This window comes from Zonotrichia albicollis, chromosome 28 (assembly GCF_047830755.1).
Source record: "Zonotrichia albicollis isolate bZonAlb1 chromosome 28, bZonAlb1.hap1, whole genome shotgun sequence".
In the NCBI taxonomy this organism is placed as follows: domain Eukaryota; kingdom Metazoa; phylum Chordata; class Aves; order Passeriformes; family Passerellidae; genus Zonotrichia; species Zonotrichia albicollis.
Window position 1 is genome coordinate 2,579,541 of NC_133846.1, and position 21,753 is coordinate 2,601,293.

Sequence of the window (21,753 nt, forward strand, 5' to 3'; positions counted from 1 at the left end):
GGTTTTCCCTTCAAAAGGGAAAATTTTCTCCTCAAATCCTTGGGGAAAACCAAAATCCAGCCTTTCTGTGCAGCAGCAAACACTGCAGAGGGTTGGAGGGTGAGGGGACACTGAGCCCCCCAGCCTGACCGAGGGGATGCTTCAGTTTGGGGTGAGCAGCAGCAGCTTTGCCCAGAGTGTGGAGAAGAACCAGCTGAGCTTTAGCTGGCCCTGATGGAGCAGATGGACCTGAGCTGGCAGCTCATCTGTTAGGCTAAACACCAAATGAGCAGCGTGTGGATGGTTCCCAGGGAGGGATTTCACCTGTTTAGGTGCAGAGAGAGTTGGGGCATTGCTCCAGATTGCCAGGCAAGATGTTTTCTGTTACCATCTATATGGCAGATTATCTTTTCTCAAGTGAGCAGTTTGCCTTATCTCTCTCTTTGAATGATCACAATCACTGGGAGGGAACACTGCTGATAACAGCTATTGAATGTCCCTGCATGACTGATAAGAGCTACAGCATCCCATTGGGAGATGTGAGCCCAGAGGGAGGAGCCAAGCATTCCTACCCAGATATAATCTGGAGATTCTGGAACACCAGCACAGCTTCTGCACTGGATTGCCCAGAGGAACAGCAGCTGCCTCTTCTTCCCCTGGATCTTCAGAGGCAGAGACTGCACCTTTCTCCAGGATCCCTGCTCCAGCAGAACCAGCCCTGGCACTGCAGGAGGGCTGAGCCACAATTCCAATGGGACTGCTGCCAACAGCCTGACCCACAGGGTGTCAGGTTGGGTTCTGACTCTGTCAGTGTTGGTTTGGTTTCCTGCATTGTTTATTTTATCCTTTTATTTTCTTCCCTATTAAAGAACTGTTATTTCCTCTCCCATATTTTTGCCTGAGAGTCCCTTAATTTAAAATTTATAGCAATTCAGAGGGGTGGGGAGGGTTTACATTCTCCATTTCAGGGGAGGCTCCTGCTTTCCTTAGCAGACACCTGGCTTTCCAAACTAAGACAGGCATCAGCTCCCTGCCCACAGCTCCTGCCCTGGGAGCCTGGGCTCTGCTGTGGGCCAGGGAATGTTTGTTCAAGTTATGTTGTAGAGATAACAGAGTTTCCTCCTGCCTGTGTTCTCTTCATGTTTTGCAGTTAAAGAGCAGGAAAAATGCCTGTGGTCCATCTGCCCCTCATGGGGCAGAGTGGCTGCAGCCCATGATCAGATAGTGGGTTTAAAGCCAAGTCTATAATTCAAGCAGGAGTCTAAAAAAACCATCAGAGAACAGCACAAGGGGGACATCTTCAAATTCTGGGGGCAAAGAGCCTCCACGGGGGGGGGGGGGGGGATTTTCAGGTTGTTCTGTCTTTGACGGGATATTATAATCTGGAGGCTAAATGAGCCTGAGGGGTTTACTACAGGAGGCTATAGAAAATTTTATATTTTGGGTTATTAGGAGTCTTAAAATAACATTTTTTGAAATAACATTGTTTGTCTGCTGTTCTTCCCCCCACTCCAAACACCTCCCAGCCCCAGACATGGCAAACCAGGAAAGGATGGGGACTTTGCTGCCCTTCCTGATGGCACTGGCAGTGCCTCTGCAGAGCTGCCTTGGGACCTGGGCACTCTGGGGACACCGTGACCTTCTGGATGGCTCCTTCCCTCACCCCACTGCAAGGCAGCAAACAGGAAACTGAGAGCACCGGCAGTTGGTGTCACCCAGAGCGGAAGGTGCCTTGAGTAAGAGATGAGAGCAGAGGCAGCTCCGTCCCTCTGAGCTGGGAGCCCCTGGGCCTGTGCCCCACTCTGAGCATCCCTGTCGGGAGGGTAAGTCCTGCTGCTCCAGGGATGGCTTGGGCATCACCTTAAGAATGAGAAAACTGAGGGAAATTAGGGTTTTTTCTTGCTGTTGGTGATCCAAGGGGGTTTTTCCTGCTGCCTGTGAGGGGCTGTGGCCGGGGTTCCTTTCTGACGGCTGGGAGCAGCACAGGGTGCTGTGGAGGGAGGCAGGACATGGAGCTGGGGATGCCATGGGGGGCCCTGCTTGGCTGGGGGGGGCACAATTCCCATCCCATCCCATCCCATCCCATCCCATCCCATCCCATCCCATCCCATCCCATCCCATCCCATCCCATCCCACCCCATCCCACCCCATCCCATCCCCCTGCTCGTTCAGTGCCTCCATCATGCTGTGGGCTCAGCTCACCTCTCCTGGAGCTGGAGCAGGAACCAGGGGCTTCTCCATGCCTTAAACAACCCTGCTGCCCCCCAGAGCTCCCACTTCTGCTGTATTAGAGGCTGGGGCCACCACAAGGCTGTTTCTGGTCCTGTGGGACTCCAGCAACTCCACAACACCCTCTTCTTGCTTTAATGGCTTGGGGCTGGTTTTGGGCTCTGTTCCCATTCCTGATGCACACTGGGATGTAGCAGGATCTGTTTCTCATGGCAAAGGGAGGGGGCAGAGGGCTGGAGGAGCTGCTGTGCCCCCAGGCTGGGAGGGGAGAGCTGGGCTCAGCCAGAGCCAGCACAGCCCCGGCTCTGCGTCACCGCTCCCCATGGCTGTGGTTTCCTTCTCTCGCAGTTTCAGCTTTGCCACACTCTTGGGGATGGCATGGGGACTCTTGGTGACACTGCCACTCACCCAGGCTGGGGACAGGGCACTGGGGTCCCCAGCTCAGGCCCCATGAGCCTGGGAGAGCAGCAGCGTGGTGGAAACCTGCCGAGGGCTCCTGCCTCTGCCCGGAGGTGACTCACGGCTGTGAAAACTGGGGGAGGATTTCAAAAGGAGCTGCTGAGCTCTGAGAAGGCAGCTGTGACCAGCACGTCTTGCTCAGACCTCCAGCATCACCTTGGCTGCTCCTTTGCTGGTGTCACTTCCTGGCTGTGTCACCTCCTGGGTGACCCTTGTGCCCTGTGCATCCCCCACAGCCAGGGAAGGGATTTCCCTGGGAAAGGTTTGGGGACATTTGGGATGGGTGCTTGGCTGGTGGCAGGAGTGTTCAGCAGGTGGGAGCTGGGCTGGGAGCCCCTGGCAGGGCTGGCAGGAGCAGCTGTTGTGCTGCAGTTCCAGGCTCCATTTGTGCCGTGCAATCAGAGATAAGGGCTCCCCTTCCCTTCCTATTGCCAAACTCTCCTCAGCAATCGAGGTTTGGGCCTTGGCAGCAGCACAATGAATTTCCAGCTCTGTCTCTCTCTGCTGTGTCCCACCAGGCTGGAGCAGAGGTGCCCAGGAGGGCAGGGCAGGCCGAGTGTCCCCTCCAGGCCAGGCCAGGCCATGTCCGAGCGCCGGGCGGGCGCCAAGGGCCGGCGCTTGGGCTCCAGCCGGCGCAAGCAGCTGCAGGAGAGCCCTGGGCAGGCCCCAGCACCAGCACCCAGCCCCAGTGAGGAGCCTCCATGGGCATCTGAGATAGTGCAGAGGGTGCAGCAGCTGCTCAGCACCAGGGACACGGAGCAGGCGGGAGTTGTCACCCGCTCGGACATGCAGGTGAGGATGGCTGTCACAGACATCTTTTCATGTAAATCCTTTCCTTGGGATTTTTTTCCTCCTGAGAAGCTGAGAGGCCTCGGGGACAAAATGTGAATAATAGTTATCTGCTGCCATGGAATGCAGCAGGTGCATCTGTGATTGGTCTCATGTGCTTGTTTGTAATTAATGGCCAAATTATGGCACAGCTGACTCGCTCTCTGTCCGAGCCACAAACCTTTGTAATTCATTCTTTTCTATTCTTAGCTTAGCGAGCCTTCCGAGAAAACCTTTTCTTCTATTCTTTTACTGTACTTTTAATGTAATATATACCTTAAAATAATAAATCAAGCCTTCTGAAATATGGAGTCAGATCTAGATCTACATCTATTCCCTCATCCTAAGACCTTGTGAACATGGTCACAGATGGGGCTGTGCCCTGGGCTCCAGGGTCACTGGAGATGCTGTGACAGGTGGGTTTTACCCTGATTTGCTTTGGTTTTAGAAGCTGCAGCAGGAAGGTTTGCCGTGCAGCAGGGAGGAGCTGGAGCTGGTGTTCGATGGGCTGGATGCTGCTGGCACCGGGCGCTTGGGCACAGAGGAATTCACGGCCGGGCTCCGTAAGTGCAGCCTGGGCTGGTCCCAGGGCTCTCCTGGGGGATCTGAGGTGCTGCCTTTGCTGTGTGGCACAGCATTTATTAATTCTTATCTATAAAACGATTGATGGGCATGAATTGTCCGCTTGACCAGCTCTCAGCCCTTGCCTCACCAAGAGCGGGGTCCTGCTGTGCTGAACCGCTTGGTTGAGGCCACGAAGAGGGAAATGTTGGGGTTTGGGCTCTGCTGGTGCCCTGCTGGGCACTGAGGATTTGGGGTATCTGTCAGCAGGGCAGTTCCTGAGCTCCCAAAACGCTGCCAGGGAGCACCGGAGGAGGAAGACGGCATCGCGGAGGGTGAGGCTGGTGCTGCCCAGCCCGGTGCTGGAAGGGGGGGACAGCGAGGAGAGCAGGCACTTCAGAGCCTTCATGGAGCAGCTGGGCACAGAAAACCCCTCTGAAGAGTGAGTGCCCTGCTTGGCACCCCTGGGTGTCCTGCAGGATGGATAGAGGGGGAAAGCCTGGGGCAGGAGATCCCCACACGGGCAGGGGGCTCAGAAATGCTGTGGAAGTGCCTTTGCACAGGAGCAGGGTCACAGCGAGCCCAGAGCTCTCACACCTCAAAAAGTGTGAGTTAAATAACTCAGCTGGCCTGGATTTGGGGTTCTGGGGGGATGCTCACCCCAAAACACCCCTGTCCCTGCAGACAGGAGATCTGGCAGCTCTGGGTGAAGCTCCGGCAGGATGAGCCCCAGCTGCTGGACAACCTGGAGGGATTCCTGGCCAGGATGAGGCAGCGCATCCGAGAAACCAGGAGCGAGAAGGAGGCTCTGGAGCTGACCCTGAACAGGTGAGTCACCCCAGGATAGCGAACAGGGGTGGGACAGGAGGGATGGGGATGGGACCTGGAGGGATTCCTGGCCAGGATGAGGCAGCGCATCCAAGAAACCAGGAGTGAGAAGGAGGCTTTGGAGCTGACTCTGAACAAGTGAGTCACCCCAGGACAGTGAACGGGGATGGGACAGGGATGGGGCCCTGGAGGGCCACCCCAGCCGTGTGGAGGAACCTGGATGCCTTCAGCATCTCCGCCAGCGGCCGGAGCAGAGGTTTTGCCAATGTTTGGGGTCGGGCTCCCTCTACAGTCACGGAAGCGATGGCGAAAGGGCCGGACGGACTGCCGGACACTCCGTGCTGGGCACACCCTCGGGCAAACCCAGCCCGGCACCCCGAGGCTCCGAGGGCACTGTGGGGTCCCGGAGCGGGGTCTCACCCCCCTGCCCGTCCCTGCTGTCACCGCAGGCGTGTGGCCGAGCACGACAAGGACGTGCAGCAGCTCTGCGAGACCCTGGAGCAGCAGATCCAGCAGGAGCAGCTGCGGCTGCAGCAGCAGGTGCGTGCCCATCGCCTCCTGTCCCCCTGCTGTCCCTGCCCTGGGGGTGCCCAGCACCCCGAACCCCTGGGCAGCTGCCAGGGGGTGGTCAGAGGGTGCCAGTGTCCTTGTGCCACCAGAGCATGGCCCGGAGCCGGCAGCAGGGCGAGGAGCTGCAGCGGGTGCTGGATGCCAGCGAGAGGGAGGTGCAGCGCTTGGTCACGGCGCAGATGGAGGTGGGCTGCCCCCAAACCCCCTTTGTGAGTCAGGGGTCTCTGGGCTGTGCTGTAACAACCCCTCGGTACTGCACAGCCTGTTCTGGTGTGTCCCCACCAGCTCTTGCTGCAGGTTGTCACACAGAACCATCTACACCCCATCCCTGACCTCCCTCCATCCCCAGAGGACACAAGAAATTGCATTTCCGTGTAGGTGCAACTGCACAAACTCAGAGCAGGCCTCTTTCACAGCACAACCTAATTTCTCCTTAGCCTGTAAAGGATTTTGAAACCTGTGAGATTATTCACATCTGCTTTCTCCTTTCTTCCCTACCTGTTTGTGAGCTTTCATGATCCCAACTGCCAAAACTCCCAAACTGCACTCGTGTCTCTAAATCCAGTCAATTTTGGCTTGGATTTAAACATCACTGTATATGCATTTGGTTATCATGGCCACAGGGATCAAACTGGGCAAATTCTTCACATGGGGCATTTGTCCAGCCCAGGGAAGATGTGGGTGGGGATGCCCAGGGAAAGGGGGTGTGTAAAATTCAGCCCTGCTCTAGAGGAGGTTGTTATGAATTATTTTGGGGATTTTTGTTCTCTGAGTGTCCTGGTTGCCATCCCACAGCTGGAGCGGCGCTGCCACAGCCTCCAGAGCTCCCAGCAAGCGACCAGCACAGAGAACCAGCAGCTGCAGGAGAGCAACCGGGCCCTGCAGCAGCACCTGCAGCACCTGCACCAGCAGCTGCAGCACACCCAGGGCCACCTGAGGACCATGAGGGCGACAGTGGCCTGGGAGCACATGGGGGAGCCCGGGTGAGTGGCTGAGTGACAGTGTGTCACTTGTGTGTCCCCACAGACATCATTTCTCTCGGGTTTCTGGTTGTTAATTGCTGCCCTGAGATGTGCAGGATGTCTCTGTTCAACTGAAGAACGAGTCTGGACTCTTCACTGTTCGGTCTTGAAGTTGTTTATTAATTCTTATCTATAAAATTTTCTTTCTGCCCAGCCGAGATCTGCTCAGCAGGGCAGCCACAGGCACTCTGTGTTGTCCTTTTATACTACAAACTACATATAACATATTTACACTTAATTCCCAATACCTATCACCTATGTTAGACAGTGCACTTCTACTCCAAACCAATCTCAAAGTGCCAACATCACTGCAGAAAATGGAGAACAAGAAGAACAAGAAGAAAGGCTGGACATGCCCAAGTTCCTCCATCTTGTCCCCCTAATCCCCATACCAAAATTCCTAAAATCTACATTTTTACCCTGTGATCATTTTATTATTACACTATTCAAACTTCTGTGACTTTCAGGTCCTCATACAAAGTTGGCAATTTGCTCCAGGGGTCACAATCAAATCCCCAGGTGCTCTGGGCTGTGCCAGGGTCTCCGAGCCCCTGGGGTCCTCAGCAACTTTGGACACCCGGAGGGATGTGCTGAGTCCTGACACGTTTCTTCCTGGATGGGGAATGAGTTGGATGGACCTCAGGCATCACAGTGCTCCAGTGCTTCAATGCTTCCCATGGTGCAGGTTAATCGTGGCTTGGTGTGCAAAGCATCAGAGGAAAAAGCAGGAATATCAGCACCATGAATGTGTGCCTGCAGGGCAATGCCAGAGAGGTGTGGGTGTCTGTGGCCGTGTTCACGGGGGTCCCAGGATGAGGGAAGAGATGAGGATCTGACTCCATGTTTCACAAGGCTTGATTTATTATTTTATTATATATATCATATTAAAACTATACTAAAAGAATAGAAGAAAGGATTTCATCAGAAGGCTGGCTAAGAATAGAATAGGAAAGAATAATAACAAAGTCTCTGTCTCAGACTCTCTGTCCGAGCCAGCTAGGCTGTGGTTGGCCATTAATTAGAAACATCTAACATGGGCTAATCAAAGATCCATCTGTTGCATTCCACAGCAGCAGATAATAATTGTTTACATTTTGTTCTTGAGGCCTCTCAGCTTCTCAGGAGGAAAAATCCTAAGGAAAGGATTTTTCATAAAAGATGTCTGTGACAGGTGTCCTTCACCCAGGAGGGCTCAACAGGACTGATCCAAGGATTCTGGGTTTTGCTGACCTGCCCTGACAGCCCTGGTGCTGGGTGGATGTGGTGGAGGGGATGGAGTTCCCATTTTGACCCTTGTGCTCTGTGTTTGCAGGGACAGAGTGGTGGCAGAGTTGCCCATCGTGGTGCCATTGTCCCCACAGGTACTTCAGCTGGGTGTGTGGGGACAGGACAAGGACCTTGTGCTGTTCTGTTTGGGACTGCTGAGGAGCTCAAGAGCACAGGCAGCACCTGCAGCACTGCCTCCCCTAAAATCTCTCAAACGGGGCTGGTGCAGACGTTTGGGAAGGGAGGGGGTGCAGCACCTTAATTCTGGTATCCCCAAGATTTTGAGTGCGTACAGCTCGATACCTGTCACATTGTTTCAGGTGGATATTCTCCCTCACCATGTGTTTTTTCTCTCCTCCTCCCACCCCGTTTCCTGCAGCTGAGTCCTGGGAAGAGCGAGAAGTTCCGCTCCGAGATGCGGATCAGGCTGGGATCCCAGAGCAGCGAGAGCAAAGCCAAGAGCTCCCACCAAGTGTAAGGAGTCCCCTGTGTGCCCCTGGGGTCTGCGAGCTGGGGCTGAGCCCTGGGCTTTGCTCCCTCCACCCTCCCCAGGCAAACAATGAGATTTGTCCTTTCAGCACTCCTCTCCCACCCACTCATCTCTCACCTGGAGCTCCCATCCCTTCACTCAGCTCATCACTCCCTTGGCTCAGGAACTGGCTGTGCCTGGCTGAGAGTTGTCTTTTCCTGTCTGATAATGTCAATATGGGTGCTGGGAAGGGGCCAGGATGCAGCCCTGGGTCTGCCTGCCTGTGTGTGCATCCCCCATTCCCCTGTCCCCATTGCTGCCTGTGTGAGCTCTGAGTGCAATGGGGGGAAATAAAATCAGGTTTGGAGAGGGATGGGGTGAGGATGAAGATCAGAAACCCTCAGGGAGCGACTGGGGATGGGAGGGAGCTGGAGCCTGACCTGGGAGCTGGTTCATTGCCCCCATTTTTTGCCTTTTTCAGGGTTTGGGAAATGCTGCCAGCAGAAACAAACCTTTCAGGAGCCCCACGGAAAGCAAGCTCTGCAGAAGAGGATCCCTTCCCAGAACCCTTGAAAGAGGAAGGTGCCTCTGACCAAAGCTCTTTGCTAAGAGAGATGAATGATGCAATAGCAGCTCTGAGCAAGCATCTGAAGGCACAGGCTCTGGGTGCACCCCCTGCCCTGGCAGACACTGCCTGGCACCCCTGGGACAATGCTGAGCCCCACACGGGGCCAGAGGCAGCAACAACCCATGAAACAACCCCTGGGGTCCTGCAGGAGACCCTCCCTGGCCACATCCACCGTGAGCTGCTGGAAGGAGACCTGCAGGAGGGACCAGGCACAGCTGGGCTTCGTGCTCTGGATGTGACACAGGCTGGTGGGTCTGCAGGAGCCGGGCACTGCACAGCTCAGGAGGCAGGGGCAGAGCAGGGAGAGAGCCCAGAGGAGGCACAGAGGATGTTATTCCTGCCAGGAAAGGGAGATGGTGAGGAGGAGATGGTGCTGAATGAGGCTGAGCATCTGGGAGAGAGTGTGGAGGCAGCAGAGCAGGTGCTGATGGAGGTGGAGGGAGCAGGGTGGCTGCAGGAAACAACGGCTTGGGCAAAACCACAGCTCCTGGGAGAAGCTGAGGAGGTGGAGAGAAGCCAGAGGGAAGATTTGGAGGCAGGTCTGGGGCCAGCTGAGGCTGGGCAGGAAGGTGTGGCAGTGGGACAGGGCCTTGCCAGGGATGAGCAGCAGCCAGGGAAGACACTGGGTGTGCAGGCCCTGGGCACAGAGCTGCAGGAACAGGCTGACCCTGCATTGGAGCTCTCTGGGAAACTGGAAAGGGAGCTGGGAGAGCACCTGGAGCCACAGCCCCCATCCCACCAAGGGGGAGCAGCCCATGGGGAAGGTGTCCCTGAGGTGAGAGTGGCTCCAGGCCCAGGAGTGCTGGATGAGGAGCGTGCCAGGACGGAGGTGCAGCCCCAGGGAGAGACCATGGACTCCAAAGTGCTGGAGGTGCTGCCAGCCCGGGCTGAGCGTGCAGGGAGCGAGGAAGAGGAGGTGGAGGAAGCAGAGCCCAGGGAGGCAGGGCAGCAGCTGCAGGGTGAGTGTGCCAGGGGAGGTGCAGGGTGGAGAGGGAGCGTGGGTGCTCTGGAGCCAGTGGCAGCAGCTGTGCCATCCTCCCACGGGCAGGGAGGAGGGGGAACAGATGTGGGACTGATGGAGGCCCCCAGCAGCACCAACACGGAGCTGCTGGCAGAGGTGGGGGCAGATCTGCAGGTCTGGAGTGAGGCTGGATCCTCAGGGACACAGCAGGGAGGGGGTGAGGATGCAGGTGTGCAGCTGGAGAAGGATAAACCAGAGGCAGGGCTGGGAGAAGAAATGGGGGCTGCTGCAGTGCACAGTGAGGGTCCCTCCCCTGCAGAAACACCTGTGGGCAGCCCAGACTGCTGTGGGCTGTTCCCAGGTACGTCCCAGGCACTGCTGGAGGCAGATCTGCAGCTCTCTGGGGGTCCCAGCCCAGAAAACCCCCAGGGAGGGAAGGGGGAAAGAGCTGCTCAGCTCCCAGAGAATGAGGAAGAGGATGGGGCAGAAGGACAGGGTGAGCCACACCAGCCAGTGCCTCATCCCAGTGAGGCGATCTTGGGTCAGGGAGAGGGGGCTGGTGCAGGGCTAGAGCTGAGGGAGAATGCTGAAAGCCTGGGCACTGCTGAGGAGCAGAGCAGTGGTGCCAATGTGCAGCTGATTGCAGAGGGGGATGAGCTCAGAGTCAGCCCAGGAGGGAGCACAGAGGCAGATCTGCAGTTCATGGCTGGATCCTCAGGGACAGAGCAGGGAGAGAGACTGGATCCAGAGGTGCAGCCCCTGGATCAGGAGGATAATGAAGAGTTTTTGGAAAGGAAGGCAGAGGATGTCCAGGAAGATATGGTGTTCCATGAAGGTCCCAGCCCAGGGGCTCCGTGGGGAGGGGAGAGTGACAGAGCTGCTCAGCTGGAGGAAGAAGAAGATGGAGCACAAGGACAGGGTGAGGGTGAGTTGCCACACGAGCCTGAGCTTGATCTGCAGGGATCAGGGGTCAGGCAGGGAGCGGGGGCTGATGAAGACATGCAAGCACAGGAAAAGGCTGAAAGCCTGGGCACAGTGGAAGATCAGAGCAGTGGTGCCAATGTGCTGCTGATTGCAGAGGGGGATGAGCTCAGACTGACCCCAGGAGGGAGCACAGAGGCAGATCTGCAGCTCATGGGTGAGGCTGGATCCTCATGGACAGAGCAGGGAGGGAGTGTGGATCCAGAGGTGCAGCCCCTGGATCAGGAGGATAAAGCAGAGTTAGTGGCAGGGCAGGCAGAGGATGCCCAGGAAGAGATGGTGTTCCATGAGGGTCCCAGCCCAGCAGGCCCACAGGGAGGAGAGGGTGACAGAGCTGTTCAGCTGGAGGAGGAGGAGGATGGGGCACAAGCACCAGGTGAGGAAGAGCTGTCACACAAGCCTGAGCTTGATCTGCAGGGATCAGGAGTTGAGCATGGTGAAGGAGGTGATGAAGACATGCAAGCACAGGAGGAGGCTGAAAGCCTGGGCACTACTGAGGAGCAGAGCAGTGGTGCCAATGTGCAGCTGATTGCAGAGGGGGATGAGCTCAGGCTGAGCCCAGGAGGGAGCACAGAGGCAGATCTGCAGCTCATGGCTGGATCCTCAGGGACAGAACAAAGAGGGAGTGTGGATTCAGAGGTGCAGCCCCTGGATCAGGTGAATAAAGAAGACATTTTGGAAATGGAAGTAGAGGATGTCCAGGAAGATAAGATGGAGCTACTGGCAGAGGTGACGGCAGATCTGCCGCTCGTGGGTGAGGCTGCATCCTCAGGGACAGAGCAGGGAGGGAGCGTGGATCCAGAGGTGCAGCCCATGGATCAGGGGGACAAAGCAGAGTTAGTGGAAGGGGAGGCAGAGGATGCCCAGGAAGAGATAGTGTTCCATGAGGGTCCCAGCCCAGGAGGCCCACGGGGAGAAGAAATTGAAAAACATCTTCAGATTCAGCGGAAGGATGATGAGGCACAAGGACAGGGTGAGGATGAGCTGCCACAGGAGCCTGAGCTTGATCTGCAGGGATCAGGGGTCAGGCAGGGAGTGGGGGCTGATGAAGACATGCAAGCACAGGAAGAGGCTGAAAGCCTGGGCACAGTGGAAGATCAGAGCAGTGGTGCCAATGTGCAGCTGATTGCAGAGCGGGATGAGCTCAGATTGACCCCAGGAGGGAGCACAGAGGCAGATCTGCAGTTTGTGGGTGAGGCTGGATCCTCATGGACAGAGCAGGGAGGGAGTGTGGATCCAGAGGTGCAGCCCATGGATCAGGAGGATAAAGCAGAGTTAGTGGAAGGGGAGGCAGAGGATGCCCAGGCAGATCTGCAGCTGTCAGAGGGTCTCAGCCCAGTAGGCCCACCAGGAGATGAAATTGGAAATGTTCAGATAGAGGAGGAGGATGATGAGGCACAAGGACAGGGTGAGGATGAGCTGCCACACGAGCCTGAGCTTGATCTGAATGGACCAGGAGTCAGGCAAAGAGGAGGGGCTGATGAAGACATGCAAGCACAGGAGGAGGCTGAAAGCCTGGACACTACTGAGGAGCAGAGCAGTGGTGCCAATGTGCAGCTGATTGCAGAGGGGGATGAGCTCAGACTGACCCCAGGAGGGAGCACAGAGGCAGATCTGCAGCTCATGGGTGAGGCTGGATCCTCATGGACAGAGCAGGGAGAGAGACTGGATCCAGAGGTGCAGCCCCTGGATCAGGAGGATAAAGCAGAGTTAGTGGCAGGGCAGGCAGAGGATGCCCAGGAAGAGATGGTGTTCCATGAGGATCCCAGCCCAGAAGGCCCACAGGGAGGAGAGGGTGACAGAGCTGTTCAGCTGGAGGAGGAGGAGGATGGGGCACAAGCACCAGGTGAGGAAGAGCTGTCACACGAGCCTGAGCTTGATCTGCAGGGATCAGGGGTCAGGCAGGGAGCGGGGGCTGATGAAGACATGCAAGCACAGGAGGAGGCTGAAAGCCTGGACACTGCTGAGGAGCAGAGCAGTGGTGCCAATGTGCAGCTGATTGCAGAGGGGGATGAGCTCAGAGTGAGCCCAGGAGAGAGCACAGAGGCAGATCTGCAGTTCATGGCTGGATCCTCATGGAGAGAGCAGGGAGGGAGTGTGGATTCAGATGTGCAGCCTCTGGATCAGGAGGATAAAGAAGAGTTTTTGGAAAGTGAGGCAGAGGATGTCCAGGAAGATCTGCAGCAGTCAGAGAGTCTCAGTTCAGGAGTCCCATGGGGAGAAGAAATTGAAAAAAATGTTCAGAATCAGCGGAAGGATGATGAGGCACAAGAACAGGGTGAGGATGAGCTGCCACACGAGCCTGAGCTTGATCTGCAGGGATCAGGGGTCAGGCAAGGAGAGGAGGCTGATGACGACATGCAAGCACAGGAAAAGCCTGAAAGCCTGGATACAATGAAAGATCAGAGCACTGGTGCCAATGTGCAGCTGATTGCAGAGGGAGATGAGCTCAAATCAGCCTCAGGAGAAAGCACAGAGGCAGATCTGCAGCCCTTCATCCACACTGACTCCATGGGGACAGAGCAGGGAGCGGATGTGGCCCCAGATGTGCAGCCCCTGGATCAGGGAGATAAAGCAGAGGTGGTGGAAAGGGAGGCAGAGGACTCCTGGACAGACACTCAGCTGTGTGTGACTGCCAGCCCAGAAACTCCCCAGGGAGGGGGGAACTGTGCAGCTGTGCAGCCCAGGGATGGGGCGGGGGATGTGGGACAGGGACAGGGACAGGGACAGGGACAGGGACAGGGACAGGGACAGGGACAGGGTGGGCGTGGGCAGATGCAGGAGCTGGTGCCTGACCTGTCTGGAGTGACCATCAGACAGAGAAGGGGGACAGATGCAGGTGTGCAGCCCGTGGAGGAGGCTGAAAGCCTGGGCACAGTGGAAGATCAGAGCACTGGTGCCAATGTGCAGCTGATTGCAGAGGGAGATGAGCTCAAATCAGCCTCAGGAGAAAGCACAGAGGCAGATCTGCAGGTCATGGCTGGATCCTCAGGGACAGAGCAGGGAGGGAGTGTGGATCCAGGGGTGCAGCCCATGGATCAGGAGGATAAAGCAGAGTTAGTGGAAGGGCAGGCAGAGGATGCTCAGGCAGATCTGCAGCTGTCAGAGGGTCTCAGCCCAGGAGCTCCATGGGTGGAGTGGAGAGGATCCCTTCACAATGAGGAGGAAGAGGAGGGTGGGGCACAAGCACAAGGTGAGAATGGGCTGCCACAGGAGTCTGTGCTTGCTCCAGAAGGAGCAGGAGGCCGACAGGGAGAGGGGGCTGGTGCAGGAGCACGACCACAGGAGGAGGCTGGAAGGCTGCACACACTGGAGGCCCAGAGCATTGATGCTGATGTGCAGCTGTTTACAGACCAGCAGATACCCAAATCAGGCTCAGGAGGGAGCACAGAGGCAGATCTGACACCTCTGGGTGTAGCTGGGTTGCGGGAAGGGGAGCAGAGCCTGACTCTAGGTTTGGAGACAGCTCTGGGTGCATCTCCCCCTGCAAAGCCATGGGAAGGAGCTGCTGCTGCAGATGTGCCCCCTCCAGCTGGGGCTGCTTTGTGTCCTGAGCCTGCCCCTGCTGCAGAGGGCTCTGGTCTGGAGGCAAAACTGGGATCCTGCAATGGTCCTGAGGGGCAGATTCTGGAGGCTCAGGAATCACTGCAGGGAGAGAGGGCTCCTGCAGAGGGGAAGCCTCTGGATGGAGCTCACGGTCTGGAAGTGGCACAGGGAGAGAGGCTGGAGGCAGGGGTGAGGAATGGAGTGAAAACTCAGGGTCTAGGACTAAACCAGGGCCATGATGACGCTGAGTTGGCCTCCCTGGTCTCTGAGGTGCTGTCACAACTCAGCCCCCTAAAGCTGGAAACGATGATGCAGGAGGATGTTCTCATTCCAGATGTGTGGCGGCTTTGTGCTCCGGGACAGGCAGCCCAAAGGGAGCTTCAGGAGCAGGTTTCAGCACAGGGACATGAGGGGAGGCCTCACAAGGTGACCCAACAGCCAGAGAGGGAGACACCACCCACGAGGGAACCGGAGCACACGGCTGCTGGAGCTGCTGAGCATCTGAAGCAAGAGGTGCCACCAGCATCACCACTGCACAAAGCAGTGAGACCAGGAGATGCTGGCAGTGATCAGCTGGGGGTGGTCCTCAGAGAAAACTCACTGGGGCAAAGGCAGCTCTTGGGAGAACAGAGCAAAGACATCACTGTTGGTCATCGAGAGAAGGTGCGAGAGTTTGGTGAGAAAATGAGCCAGGAGGGTGAGCCCAGCTCAGGAGAGCCAGGGGCTGTGACTGCAGCTGGGGCAGCTCCACAGAGTTGTCCTAGAGCTGCCCTGGACCCAGAGCACCTGTACAATGTGCTGTTTGTTGGGGACTCCCACGTGGGCAAAACGTCGTTCCTGTACCGCCTGCACGCCGACACCTTCAACCCCCATCTGACGGCCACTGTGGGTAGGTCTCCTCCAGCCCCCTCCAAGAACTCACTTGGATCCCTGCAATTCCCTTTCCTCCACCCCACAAGCTGCTGGAGGTCCCCACACGCCTGTTACAGCTCACACCAAGCGTGTTGTACAAGCAGTCCCCAGGGGCCAAGCAGAACCACCAAGTCCCCACGCCTGGGTGCTCATGGGCAGGAAATGCTGCTCCTGCTTGTCCTTCCCAGCAGCAGTGGCCCAGGGCTTTCCTCTCTGCTTTGCCTTTCCGCTCCATTTCTTCACCATTTCTTCACCATTTCTTCACCATTTCTTCACCGTTTCTTCACCATCCTGGTTTTTCACTTTTAAAATTTTAAAAGTTTAATAGTAAGAAAATGGTTATAAAAATAGCAATAGAATTAGAGTAATAAGAATTTTGGACAATTTGGATCAGGACAATATGAGACAATAGAAAACAAAGAGTTATGGACATCCAGGTGCCTTTTTCTGGGCAGCACAAGCCCGAAAAAGGACCCACGTTAACAGAGGATTAACCCTTAAAAACAATAATCTGTTGCATATTCATACACCACATACATGATGCATAAATTCCATTCAGATGACAGACGTTCCCAAAATCCAGTGATTAAACATCTAAAAGCCAAAGGCTCACTTGGGACCAACCCCTGGAGCTGCAGCCTCACACCACCCTGCACCATGTGTCTTTTCCATCCAACTTCTGTCACAGGGCAGAACTCTGCAGTGTCAAAACATTTTCTTTTGTGTTTTCTAGGACTGGATTACCAGATCAAAAACCTCGTCGTGGATAACAAGCGCTTTGCTCTGCGCCTGTGGGACTCAGCTGGTCAGGAAAGGTGAGGTGCTGGTGCTGCTTAAGGAGACAGCCTGGGTTTTTTCCCCTGTAGTTTAGGGGCAATTGGTATCCTTTGCTTTGCTAAGCAAAGGTGAGATTGCTCAAGGAGGGACTCTGTACAGTATGTGATCTGATAAAGCATAATAAAGGAAGTAATTAAGATAAAACTGGCGCTCAGGCTGTTCCTATGGCCCCTGCCATCAGGACAGGAGCCAAATCTGGGGGTTGCCTGATTTGTAGACGTGCATTCCCACATTTCCCCGTCACACGTAGGCAGAACCTCCTTAGAGCGTGCTGGTGATGATCCCAAATGCCCGCAGGTACCGCAGCATGACCAAGCAGTTTTTCCGGAAGGCGGACGGGGTGGTGCTGATGTACGACATCACCTCCGAGTACTCCTTCTCCGACGTGCGCTACTGGCTCAGCTGCATCCAGGTGGGGGCGGTCAAAAGCTCCTGGCACTGACAGGAGTGGCCAAGCCCTTTGGGAAGGGTATTCTGCATTGCTTTCGTTATAAAATAATATTTTCCGTGGAGAATTTAAGGCAGATACAAATGATTTTCACATGCTGGCGGTGTTTCCCAGGGTAATTTGTTGGTAGTGTGAAAAAGGCCAATGGCTTGTTTTTAAAATTTTAAACGTTTAATAGTAAGAAAATGGTTATAAAAATAGCAATAAACTTGTAGTAATAAAAATTTTGGGCAATTTGAATTAGGACAATACGAGGCAATAGAAACAAAGAGTTATGGCCGTCCAGGTACCTTTTCTGGGCAGCATAAGCCCTAGAAAGGACCCACATTAACAGAGGATTAACGCTTAAAAACAATAAGCTGTTGCATATTCATTCACCTCATACATGATGCATAAATTCCATTCAAACACAGGATTCTGTCTGGTCAGTGTCAGCTTGTTCCTCTTAATCCTAATGGCGTCATTCTGAATGAGTGAGGAGGCAGGAAGAAGTTCGTTTCCCTTGATAATGGGGCAATAAATTCTCTTTCTCTGAAAATTTAGGTGTCCTGTGGCTATCTTGGTGCAAGGCACTTCTTTCTTTAGCAAAAAGTATCTTACATAGCATAGTTTCTATTACAACATTATGTTATAACCTAAAACAATATTTAACGCACCACTGAAGAGAATTAATAAACCATAACTTTCTAACACTGCACATATAATATTTATTTTAATATTTGCAAAAAGCCAATCATAAAATGTGCATTTTTCACAATGATCAACTCTTAAACAATTAAAAACTAGTGCAAAGGAATGGAAAACATTGTTTTTACATCAAGAATAGTCCACTTTGAGTCCTAGGGAATGGGAGATTATTCAAGGCCTATTAAAACTTCTTTTCAGACATTTCCATTTGACACAAAGCCAGTGATAAAAATGGTGAAACAAAATAGGATATTGCCTCACTTGGTGCCTGTAAATCCCACCTAGAGCACCTTCAGAGACTGCTGCAGTTGAGCACAAAGTGAATTCATTACAAGTGTAACTCATCCAGTGCTCTGTCATGTTAATAGACACAGGCAGATGATTTAAGGGAAAAAAAAATTTAAATGCTGTTGAACCAAATTTATTTTAGTCCAAATCCATGGGTGTCAGTCATGGTGTTTCAGGAAATGTGTAGAGTGTGGCCAGCTGGGATTCAAGGAAGATTTTGAAGCTGTTCTGATCTTCCCTTCTTTGTCACTCAGGAAGGAGCAGAGGATGGAGTTGCTGTTCTGCTTCTTGGCAACAAAACCGACTGTGCTGCCCAGAGACAGGTCCCTACAAAGGAGGGTGAAAGCCTGGCCAAGGTAGGTGGTGAAGCACAGCCACACAAGAGAGGCAGGGACACCTAAGGATCCACACCTAAGGATCAACACCACCAACCCCAAGAGCTGGAGAAAGGGGAAAGCCCTTAATTTACCCCTCATGCATCAGGGGTTGACAAAATGTTCTCTGAATCCGTCTCTCACCCTTCCCTGCCTTGCTTTCCCTTTGTCACTTTAATTTGGCCTCAGCAACATCCCAGTAAATTGGCTTATGGAACTGGATTTGTAAATTAAAAGATTTTCAGCTCTGCTTATGTTTGCTGTGAAGTGCTGAGTATCTTCCCAGCATCATAAAAATAATAAACCCACTGAGCACTAGCCTGGTTTAAAGATACTGAAATGATCAATTTGATTAATCTCTTCATATATAGATGACTAATAAAAATTAGATGAGGAGAATGAGAAGAATCTCACCTTTACTGATTTAATTTTAAACCTTATGGGATTTGGGCCAGAATCCATGGGCTAGTTTGGCTAATGGAGATGAGGGATGGATGGGTTTTTTTCCCAAACTTGTAGGGAGCAAAAGAGTTGGGAACATCTAGTTGTGCCTCTCTCTGTGTTTGCTCCCATGACCAGAAGGCCTCACAAATTCTTCTGTCTGCCCAGTCATCCTTTCCCTTGGTGTTAAAAGCTGGTGTTGTAGCAACCAGAAAATCTGGATTTCACCCTCATGTTCCAGTAAATAAGTTACTGAGTTATTTGTTTCCTTGATTCCCTCCTGTTTCCCCTTGACAGGGACTGTCCCATGGCTATTTATTCCCACATTAAACTATTCCAGTGCAGGAACATTACATTTCTACTGGGGGTTTCTGTTTTCCAGGAGCACCAGCTCATGTTTTATGAGTGCAGCGCTGCCTCAGGCCACAACGTCTTTGAGTCCATCGTCAGCTTCACCAGGTGAGCCATGTACTTGGATTTTTCCACCTGTCCTTAATTTAATTGGCTTTTTTCTAGCACCTTCCTGATTTTTTGAACTCCAAATACTGGATGCCACCGTCACCAGATACTCCATGCCTAAATATCAGGGAAAACTGAGGGAAGCTCATGTTGGGATGAGCATTTAGCACTGCCCTAACTTGTCTCCTGAACAACCAGCATTGCTAGGGAGGTGAATGAAACCCTCTTGGGGATGCTGCTGATTTCTCCCTGACTTGACTGAAACAAGTTCTGTCTGTGATTTGATTTAGGTTGGAATTTTTAGCAGCATCCACAGCTCTAGGATCACATGGAACTGGAAGGATCCTGACTCCTTTCAGCTGTGCTGAGCCTCTTGTACCAAGGCTTGTCAAAACAAACAGCACAGAAATACAAAATATGAGGGGAATACCCAGCTAATTTGCTTCCTTTTCTCTCAGGTTGCTCAAAGTTCGTGAAGACGAATTGAAAAACAAAGCAGAAGAGGTACCAAAGGCACCCCAGAAGAAAAAGAGCTGCTGCTGGTGATGGAGAGACACCCCACACACTGATCTGAAACTGCACCCACAGCCAGAAAAGCATAAAAATAGTCCTTGGACACCTTCTCTTTTCCTGTGTGTCTTCCTTGACTGATCTTCCTTGGATGCTGAGAGCAAAAGCTGCTGTGGGGACCCCCTGCCATTCCCCCAGAGCACACCAGCCCTCCACAATACTTCTCAGGGAACTTTACCACTTTCTTTTGGAGACCAAAAACAGGCCAAGAAAAGAGGCAGAAAAGGAACCCAGCTGGGTCTGAGATGCTGCAATGATACTGGAAGCAGCAGGGAGTAAACCCAAGCCTTGGGAGAGAAGATTTGAAAACCTGAAGCCATCCAAGTGTGTAAACCAAGGGGGTTTAGTGTTGTTGGTGCTCTGGGCTGTGGGGATTTCTCCTCTGGCTTTGCAATCTGATTGGATTTGATCAGGAACAATGAGATATTCAATATATTCTAAATGCACTTAAATCTCTCCAATGACACAAGGTAATTTTTCCCTTCCGTGGTTTATCCTGCAAGTGAACAGTGATGGGGCTTGACAGAAACTACTGAATATTTTGCTCAAAATAAATTCAAAAGCCCCAAGAGCACATCCAGGGTAAGAAGAAGATAAATGCTTGCAAGAGGTTTCATTCATTGTGTTGTCCCCAGAGCAGAATTCTGGATTATTGCAACAAATTTCAGGCTGGGCAGAGAAGAATGAGCTGCTGCATCCTGCCCTTCTGCTCTTTGTGAAGTGCTGAATTTGTTTAAATCCAGCTTGAAAAATCTAAATAAGCACGTCACAATTTCAAGGGGTTTTTTTCTCTTTTCACAGCTTGATTGAACTATATTTTTGCAGGGAAAAAAAAGACATACAGACTAAATAAATAAGAATACAAGTGCTATGTTTTATAATTTTATATGTTCCATGTAAATTCCCAGCAGTTCAACAGGTGTGTTTAAAGACTGTGCTTATGTGCAGAGTTTGCAGAAGTAATTCTGCCTAGTTGGGTTTGCTTTTTGTTGCCATTATTATTTATATGTGCATAATGGCAAAGCCATAATGGGAGCCAGTTTGTGCCTTTGAAACATAAAGTGAAAGCAGGAGTTGGGCTTCTAGCAACACTATATATTTCATATATAATTATATATATTTTATAAATATCAGCTTCACCAGCCAGGGTCCGACTTTGCAGTGACTCTGGAATTCTGGGGTCTTTTAGGGATGATTTATTTCTCCTGCACACCACAATTTATCACTCCAGTACCTCTGTACCCTAAGTCTCCATCCCCTGTGTCTGTCTCCAGCCTACCTCAAGTAATTTTCCTTTGGTCCCATCATTAAAACACTTTATTTCCTTAATTCAATATATTTAATGCTCCCATTCCCTGTCCATCCCTCTTTACCATATTTCTTTATATAATATTTTTCGTGATGGAGCAGCTCCTCAGGAAGGATTTATGTGGCTCAGCTCAGAGCTGTGCCTGGGGGCTTTAGTATTTGGAATATCTGGAATTGCTTTTTCTTATTGTTTGGGACCCTCTTCATTATTTTTTCTTTTATTTAAAAATAATTTCAATCCAAGTGTACTTTGCAAATTTGATCCAGAATAAGAGAAGCATCATTTCAGTCTAATCAACCCAAAAACTTTCTACTGAGTCTGTAACACTTCCCCATGTAAAACCACCCATCAGATCAGCTTTTATTTTGCCTAAATATGCTGGGATTGCATATGGAAGATTCTGCTTGGCCGAGTGGCAGCAGGATTGTGCAAGAAACGATTTTATCTGATTCCAAAATGGAGAGTTGAGGCCGTGGAGGCTGAATTTTCCCATTAGATGGCAGCAGCTGCAGCAATTCCTCTCCACTGCAATATTGCTGCTGCAGGGAAGGACCAGGGAGCTCCAACAGGGCCCAAAGTGGGAGCTGAAAAAAAAAAAATTCCCAGAACAGCAGGCAGAAAGAAATGTCTATCTTATTCCCCTGGAAATCATCTCTAGAAAAGAAAGGATGGAGTTTGTGCCCAAAGCGTGAGTTACTACTCTCCAAACTTGGAAATGAATTTTTCATTGCCAGGCTGGGAGAAACACGGGGCAGGCAATAAATCACACTGGAAAAAAAATGGGCAGCATGTTGCACTTGAAAGCATCTTTCACCTTTAATAATTCACATTCCAGCAAACATTCCCACTCTGGGATCAAAGGCACCGCTCCTTTGCAAGCCATTAAATGCCTGCACAGTATTTGGAAGAGGATCAAGGCCTGGGATATTAATAGCAAGAGGGAAATGCATATTTGTTTGGACCACAGGATGGTTTTTTTTTTTTAAATCAGGTGGTTTCCTTTTAAGCTGTTTGAAATTCCTCAAGGCGCTCCACAAGAATTAGAGGAGCTGCCTCAGCCAAGCCAAGACAGGGAAGATCTCGGATCCCAGCCCAAAGTCA

The 21,753-nt window shown here is 52.5% G+C and overlaps 1 protein-coding gene across 1 annotated transcript; it reads left to right on the top strand.

Moving 5' to 3' along the window:
- The first annotated feature begins 1,716 nt into the window (after nucleotides 1-1,716).
- On the top strand, nucleotides 1,717-20,205 carry RAB44 (RAB44, member RAS oncogene family). Its single transcript, XM_074528252.1, has 17 exons — nucleotides 1,717-1,802; nucleotides 3,186-3,459; nucleotides 3,944-4,058; nucleotides 4,327-4,498; nucleotides 4,741-4,884; nucleotides 5,334-5,424; nucleotides 5,544-5,639; nucleotides 6,250-6,437; nucleotides 7,789-7,837; nucleotides 8,122-8,216; nucleotides 8,693-9,087; nucleotides 14,662-15,216; nucleotides 15,973-16,054; nucleotides 16,374-16,488; nucleotides 17,754-17,855; nucleotides 18,697-18,773; nucleotides 19,232-20,205. The coding sequence occupies exons 2-17, from the start codon at nucleotides 3,250-3,252 to the stop codon at nucleotides 19,317-19,319; spliced, it is 2,574 nt and encodes an 857-aa protein (XP_074384353.1). The 5' UTR covers nucleotides 1,717-1,802; nucleotides 3,186-3,249; the 3' UTR covers nucleotides 19,320-20,205.
- Nucleotides 20,206-21,753: the final 1,548 nt, after the last annotated feature.

Bases quoted from the DNA above. Each gene is read 5' to 3' on its own strand.
- RAB44 (XM_074528252.1), top strand. From the start codon at position 3,250: ATGTCCGAGCGCCGGGCGGGCGCCAAGGGCCGGCGCTTGGGCTCCAGC. The intron at 5,425-5,543 runs GTGCGTGCCCAT...TTGTGCCACCAG, and splicing joins AGCTGCGGCTGCAGCAGCAG to AGCATGGCCCGGAGCCGGCA. The intron at 9,088-14,661 runs GTGGGTCTGCAG...TTCTCATTCCAG, and splicing joins TCTGGATGTGACACAGGCTG to ATGTGTGGCGGCTTTGTGCT.